Raw genomic sequence first — 7579 nt, 5'->3', positions numbered from 1 at the left:
AGAGCGGTTTCCATGCTCGCAATTAAAAGCTAGATTTTTGGAAAGGCATTTCTTTGTTTTGTAGTGACAGCGATGAAAAGCCGCTGAAAGGCAGCCTCCAGTCAATTAATGGGGACATTAAAGCCACCGAAAGTGCTGATAGTCTGGTAGATTATGGAGAAGGGGAGCATGGGATGTTCAATGAAGATGGTTCATTTATTGGAGCTTATTCTGGATCTAAGGAAAAAGGATCAGTGGAAAGCACTGGAAGTTCTACAGCAACTTTTCCTCTCCACGCCTAAAATATAAGCAAGAATGATTCATGTTTAATTGTGATATTTATCTTGATTAGTACTCCACGGTTACCACATGTGATTGGAAGCAGGTTGCCAATTGAGCCAGTCAGAAACCTGACATCCAGATAATATAAAAATAAGTCACTGCCACTAAAAGATGATTTTCCATCCTAGGTTGTAGGTGTTTTCTTCGAATTAAAACAAAACAAATAATTCTTTACTGTACAAAATGTCTTACTCGGTCTTACCAAAACAGAAGTTCTCAGTGTCGCATCTGTATAGTTACCTGCTACTCCGTGTGTTTCTTAGGTGTGGAATATGTTTCTCTGTACAGTACTTTTTTTCCTTGTAAGGCTGTCGTCACTTTGTACATACATTTATTTGTAGTACTCCCTCATGTGTGGTGACCTCGGCATTGTAGAGGTTATACCCCAACGAGGTTATAACACAACAAGAAAATCAAACAAAACCAGCAGGTTACTCTGCAAAGTGACGCAATGCATCCTGCTGAGAAAAATGGTAATTCAGAATACTGGAGAAATATATTCTATATATTGTATAATTTTTCATAAAGAAATAAACTCCTTTGCTTACAATACTCTAAAATTATTTTAGTGGTTACAGCTGACTGCAATTACCAATACTTAGAGATGCAACTTTATCCACAGAAAAATTGCTCTTAAAAGACAAATCTCTGGCCTTGTGGATGAATCTTCTGCCCAGTAGCTGGCACTATTTCCTTAAGTAAGTTAAGCTGCAGTAACTTTCCTGTGGCAAGGCAAAACAGGGTTCCCATCCACCACCATTAGAAAATATTTTAATTTGCTCTCTCAAGTCTCTGCAAGCTGCATTTCTAAGCAAAATGCTTGTTGTCTGTCTCATATTTGTATATTTGTGCACTAGCATCCATTTCACAGAGACGTTGTACATATGATATTAATATTGTCACAAGTAAAACGGCTTGGTTTTCTTTTGAAATGAGACATGTTGCTAGCATGAGTCTGTATAGCTGTGTAGGAATGAATAGAATTGCTTCTCAAGATGAGTTTGGGCCAGCAAAACTAGTTTTCAGGAGGAGTTGTGTGTATACGAGTCATATAAATCTTACATCTTCCTAGTATCACATGAAATACACCTACCTGACTTTCAACAGATCATTTCTTTTCAAGTTATTCATTGTTAAATAAACAAAAGCGAAAGTAAAGAGAAAATATGATGATATAGCTTCTTTTATATTTTATTTACTGAACGCTGGTTTAAATCTGGTGCTTCTCTTTGCCTCTCCAGCACTAACTCAGCAAAGCTGTACAGCACATTTTTTTGGTCTTTTTGTATTGGAATATCCTAAATTTGTGTAAAAGCACTTGTATCTTTGAATATGCTTATTTGAGTAGAGTATCGATATGGCTTCATTTCTTCTTGCACTTACAAACGACTGTCACTTCAGTTATAATATTTTTTAAATAGTTACTGCAGGAGGAATAGATCCTAAAAGCCATTTTGCATCGTGATGGTAATTAGGCAAATATCCCCAATGGCTCCTTCATGGCCTCCATTACTTCGGTGGAAGAAAGAGAGGAAGCAGGAATTACTCTCATGGTTACGAGTTTCCAGTAACGCCTGCAATTAAAGCCCGTTAGTTGCCCACAGAAATGCGGGTTGTTACCAGTAGGAAGGGCACGGCTGGTGCGCAGCTCCCCATCCGCTCGGGCTGCTCCCCGGGGCACCGAATTCTCAGTTGTGCTCATCGATTTCCGAAAGCTGTAAGAGACCTTGGGGGCTCGCTGCTTCTGCATATCTGTTCCTCTTTTTCAAATTATTTTTGCTTATAAGGACCTTTCATCTAGCCTCTATTTGGGAAAAGCAAACCCCAGAGCCAGCCCAAGATCCCCAGTGATGCCGTGCACATGAGTATAAAAGGATGAACGGAAATCTGCCCTGGGTCAAGAATTACCCCACTCCGTCTCAGTGACCGCGTTGTGTGAAGGACTTGCCCAAGTCATTCACTTTTTATTATTTATAAAGTATTATTTTCTGTATTTCACTCAATCCAAATGCTGAAAATATCCAAAGCCATTTTCTTTTTTATTTTTTTTTTAAATCTTCACTTTAAAAAGAAGGGAGTGTATACCTGGAGAAATGTGAAAATTGGCATTTTGTCAACAGAGACATTTCCCACCAGGGTCTTTATCTGCTGACTCTTGTCTGCTGCAGCCCAAACCAGATAAGTCTGAGAACTGACCGGGCTCGTGACAACCCTTGTTGCAAGTTTCGGGCCGTTTTCAATGCATTTCCTTTAGGAACCATCCGCACTAGCGCATGATCAAGGGTCTTTGAAATGGGGACAAAATTAGGGGACAAAATTAGGGCAGGCTCGCTGTGGGGAGGGCTGGGGAAGGGCTGTACCCGGCCCCGGCGGAGCCCTCCCAGCCGCGGGGTCAGTGCCCGGGGCAGAGCTTTGGGTCACCCCAAAGCACGTGGGTCGGGCTGGGCGCGACCCACCCGCAGACACAGCCGTGCGTTTGCTGGCACTTTGGGTGGCTGCGGGTCGACTCGAGTCATTGTCCCAGAAAAGGCCTCTGTTAAAGAGACACAAATTTCAAGCCATAGTGGTGAGGTCAAATTATCGAATAATGAATATAAATCCCCTGTGCTGTCACGTGCTCTGTCGCTGCTAAGAGATGTTTATGACGTGCCTGTGATGTGCTACTCATCTGTGCCGGTACGAGTGCTTTTTCTATTAAAATTTTAATTCACATCCTTAAATCTTAATGTTGGTGTTTCATGATGCCTCAGGGCCTAAAAATCATACAGTGACAAAAAGATGTGCAATGGAATTTGTACAGTGCGCACTGACTTCTGAGGAATATGCCCAAGGAATACTAAACAAATGGCTAAAACTCCCAGGGAATCTCATTCAACTGAGCTTTTTTTCTCTTTCCCAATCATTTCTTTTCCTTTTTTTTTCCCCACTGGGGTTTTATTTTGTATTGTAAGGGTACCACTCATACAGTGTACCTTGGAAAGTGCAGGACGCTGATTTTTTTTAAAGATTTGCTTTCAAAAGTAAACTAACAGAGCAGGCTCACATTTTCCTGAGCAGGGTTTTTTTTTTTTTGTCATTTCTGGGAGATGGGCTGCATTTTTCTCTAGGGCAGCCTGTTACAGGTGAGAAGAAGTGTGCCCACGTAGGCTGAATAGAAAGTATCACCAACTGTACTGCAGTTCTCAAATAGTCCATTAAATCCAATACCTTTTTTTTTTCCCCCCCCACTCCGTCCAGGAGTATTTATTAAAATTACTTGATGGAAATCTGCGGTGATTCCATTAATTGATACCTAGCAGGGGATCCCAGGCTGCCCGCGGGCAGGAAGCAGGCGGGGTGGCGGCTGTGTGAGCGTGCAGCCTGCGCTGGGGGGGAGTTAGTAATTGCGCAGGGCCCTGGCTGCTCGTTCGGCTGCGTTCGGTCACGACCGGCCGTGGCGTTTTGCTGGCAGAGCAAGTGTGCGAGGGGAAACGACGCTTTCAGATTCGGTATCTCGGTCAGCCGGGGATGCGTTTTCATCCGGCGACGAGGAGGCGTTTCCCTGGCCCCGGGAATCCTGCCTTGCGGGTTTAAGCAGCCTCCTCTGGAAGAAGAGAGGGATGGATGGTTCTCCGAAAGTTGTGGGGTTTTGACTGTGCGTACGATTAGGCAGATAAAATCAGCTCCTCCTCACTAACGGGGACCCCCCCGTGTGACAGCTCCTGCGCCAGTGCGCTGCTTGCATTCGGGGAGCGGCGTACCGTCGATTCGGTAGGGATAGTAATCTCAGACCTAAGGGTTTATTTTAAAAATGATAATATGTTAACGTAATTGCACAATCAAGAACTTATAGGAATGGCCCCAGCTTCATTCTCTGGTGAAATTTGGAGTCCCAGTCTCAAGAAATCCTTGCTTGCGCTTGACTCCGGACCACAGCTCAGGACTCGGTATCGAAGCCCTTCAGGGGCCGGGTCCTTAGGAAGAGCAGAATTAGGAACTGAATCAGAAAATTACTTTCCCCTCTAGATCAAAGTGTGTGTGTATGTGTAAGAAATTAAAAAGCCCCTGCTTTGTAACTCCAGTTTTCAATGTATTTAATTAGCGTATCAGTTAATGATTTATGATACTTGTTCTGTTGTGTTCTTATTGCACAAATTTTAATGAGTAGCTCTTTTTCTGATAATGACTCCCATTGACTTAATGGGTCAGACATAATGCATGAGAGGTTTTAATAAAAGTTTTCAGGCTGATGTTTTTTTTGAGATGAAAACAAATACTGGCACAATCTTTCTATATGAAAACATGTTTTTTTAACAGTAATTCCACATGCAGTTTTATAAGTTGAAGTTAGAATTCGCTGATCCTTTTGCATGGAGGGAAATCTCATCAAATTTTTCTCTAGTCTTTATTTTGTAGATGAGTGGTAAACCTATATTATTGTACGTACATGTAAGAACGGATATAAAAAAAGGAAATTCTTCATGGCAAGAGAATTTCCTTTTGTTGACGATGGAACAAGCCCTCAGCTGCATCTCTGTTAATGTTTAGTATTTCAAAATAAGGCATATAAAGCATGCTGGATTCCCGGTACACGTTTACATTGCAGCTCCGTATCTTTCATGTAAAAGTTTCAAGTGATCTGCACTGATTTGCTCAGTTTTCAGGCAGGAACCAGTCGGTGGGTTTGAGCCAAAGCACACTGTCTGCTTCGTTTTTTATTATTACTACTTTAAACTTTGTAATTTCATGAGAAAAGATCAAAGCAAATGTGGTGTCGCCATTACAATGTTACTTTTTGAGCTAAATGTTAGTGTGCATTTATTAAAGTTTAGAGAAAGGTGTTGTACTGTAGTTGCTGTTTGTATCATGCCTATGTGCACGTATGGTTTTAAAAGATATTTTCATTTTACATTAAATACAACTTTGCTAATAAAAGTTTGACTTGATGTAATCTTCAAAAGCCTTAGCTGTAATCAGCAAGTCTTTCTTTTGGCTTGGTTTGTTTTTTTTCTCCCGATACCATTTCTTTTTGAAAGCTGCCCTTGGCTTTTGCTGGGCCTGTCAGACACCACGGACAAGCAACCGTCTGGATGTGATCCACACCAAAGCAGGGATGAACCTGAACTACAAACACCCCGAAGTCAAATGCCTCATTTATTTCGTGATATGATCATCTCCCAGATCAAATTATCGTCCTATATGATGTTAGTGTCTGTAATATGCTTTATATACTCCGATTGCGTCGGTTAACATCACATAACCTCCCAAGCACACAGAGCTTTAATATCAGTGGCATGTGAAATACCCACAAAAATAACATTATCCAGTATTAAAATACACTTAAGTGTATTTTAATATTAATATTAAGTGTATTAAAGTACACTTAAAATTCACTTCACATGAAGATGAAGACAAAGGCTCAAGGTACCAGGCAAAAACAGAGGTGAAAGGAGCTGAGCCAGTTTTGCGTGGCAGAATACAGCTATAAAGATCAACAGGGTGAATTTCTACTCCTCTGAATTTAAAGATGACCAGAATAATGATGATTTTATAAATATCCAGGCACCTAGAAACCCAGTAATTCTTTTTGTCTTACCCCTTAGTTAGGGAAAACTCCACTTACGCTGAAAGTCTGAAATCATTATATAGAAATACAACAAATGTCCTTTGTCAAGGAAAATAGTTAAAGACCAAAAACCATTAGTTCTTATGTTGCTGAGTATTAAAATGGTCATCCTGTCATTTTTGCCCCCCCGATATTCGGCATTACAGGATTTCTCTAATTCTACTCTGCCTGTCCACAGAGAAAGCTTAACCAGGCAGGACCCGTGCAGTGCACACAGGTACACCCGTCTGACACCTGAAACAGCAGAACTGCCACCGCTGAGGGCTCGTTAAAAGTCAGCAGACAAATCCATGGCAGCTGATCCTTTTTTTTTCTGTATTTAACAGAAATTTGAAAGATCTAGGCAGTGCTCAAGTGTGAGACAAATTGCTCACACGGGAAATAATCCCTGGCTTCCAACCCTGACATGTTCTCTGTGCTATTGTAAGAGTATTTTGCTCAGTGAAGGAAATGCTCTTGTATATTTTTTTTCCTCGTGTTTTTAGCTACTTCACTTTAGCAGGAAGGTTACAGGACTTTTTTAATGAATTCTTCACCTGCAAAAACTCTTGAATACATTCAGGGCGAACGCAGAAACAAGTAGGACTGTGCTAACTAGCGTTCACCTTTCAGGAAGACATCAAAGGCATCCCAAGCTTTTTTTATTATTATTCATATTCTGGAATAATGATATTTACACTCTTAATAACATAACGGAGAGGAAAAAGTCTTACAATCATGTGCTTCACTGGAGTGAGAATAAAGATGCTGCTGCCACCGTCGGGGGCATGGGCTGGAGATCCCAGCTTACCACATCCCACAGCCTCTGCTGACACCCAGCCAACAAACCCCTGAGCAGAGGTTTAAGGAGAAAGTCTGGGACTAATATACCTTTATTTGATATTTTGCTTTTAATACCAAGTTGGCATTATTGGTACTATTTTGGGGGCAGAGCATTATTTCTAACGTTCAAACATTTCATTCCGTCCTTCAGTATTACAGTGAAATGTCGTCGCTTTTGGACTTTTACCATTTTTAATAAGTTTAAAGTTCAGAGAAGTCACTCAGTCACTCAGTGGGAAATACCAGCAGCCTCCCTCCTTGGAAACGCGTAAGCTCTGTAGATTTAACCAGCCTTATTTAATAAGACCTGTACGTTGCTTTTGCCATGCTTGAGGCCCTGGTGGCCTCGCTGAGGCCACATCCCCATTCAATGTGGCTAAACCCGCACAGAAGAGCTGTCCTGCCCCATCACTGCCTGGAGAGATGGGTATTTCTGGAAAAAAACCAAACCCAAACCCCTGCTCCACTGCCTGGGCGCACAGGACTCAGCTGGCAACTGCTGCTGCGCTGCCTCCTCTTGCGGAGCATCCCCGCAGGCGCCGGAGACAGTCCTGCCCGGCTGCAGGGCTGCAACACGCTGCACTTCAAAAAAAAAATTAAAAAAAAAAAAAAATTGCCTGGTAGAGTTTATACTCCAGGCTACATATCCAGCCCAGCCTGGGGGGTGCAGCATGGTCCTCCCTGTTTTCTTGGGACATCAGGGCAGGAACACTCCAAGACAGAATACATTTAGCAGGAAGTTTTGCTTGGGTTTTGGGTTTGTTTGTGGTTTGTTTTTTTTTGCTTTGACAAAATGGTCTTGTTTTGGAGCTCCGCGGCTTTGCGTGCAAG

General features: G+C 42.0%; 1 protein-coding gene across 1 annotated transcript in view; it reads left to right on the top strand.

Moving 5' to 3' along the window:
- CHL1 (cell adhesion molecule L1-like) overlaps positions 1-669 on the top strand; it is a gene marked incomplete at its 5' end in the record, with an annotated part of 28226 nt that extends 27557 nt beyond the window's left edge. Inside the window, one exon of the mRNA XM_010290167.1 lies at positions 65-669. Coding sequence (XP_010288469.1) covers positions 65-281 — 217 coding nt within the window. The remainder of the gene's footprint in view (positions 1-64) is intronic.
- Positions 670-7579: the final 6910 nt, after the last annotated feature.

The sequence above is a fragment of the Phaethon lepturus genome, unplaced genomic scaffold, assembly GCF_000687285.1.
Source record: "Phaethon lepturus isolate BGI_N335 unplaced genomic scaffold, ASM68728v1 scaffold39636, whole genome shotgun sequence".
Lineage (NCBI taxonomy): Eukaryota > Metazoa > Chordata > Aves > Phaethontiformes > Phaethontidae > Phaethon > Phaethon lepturus.
Note: the sequence above shows the minus strand (reverse complement) of the source record. Positions and strands in the feature narration are given on the sequence as shown.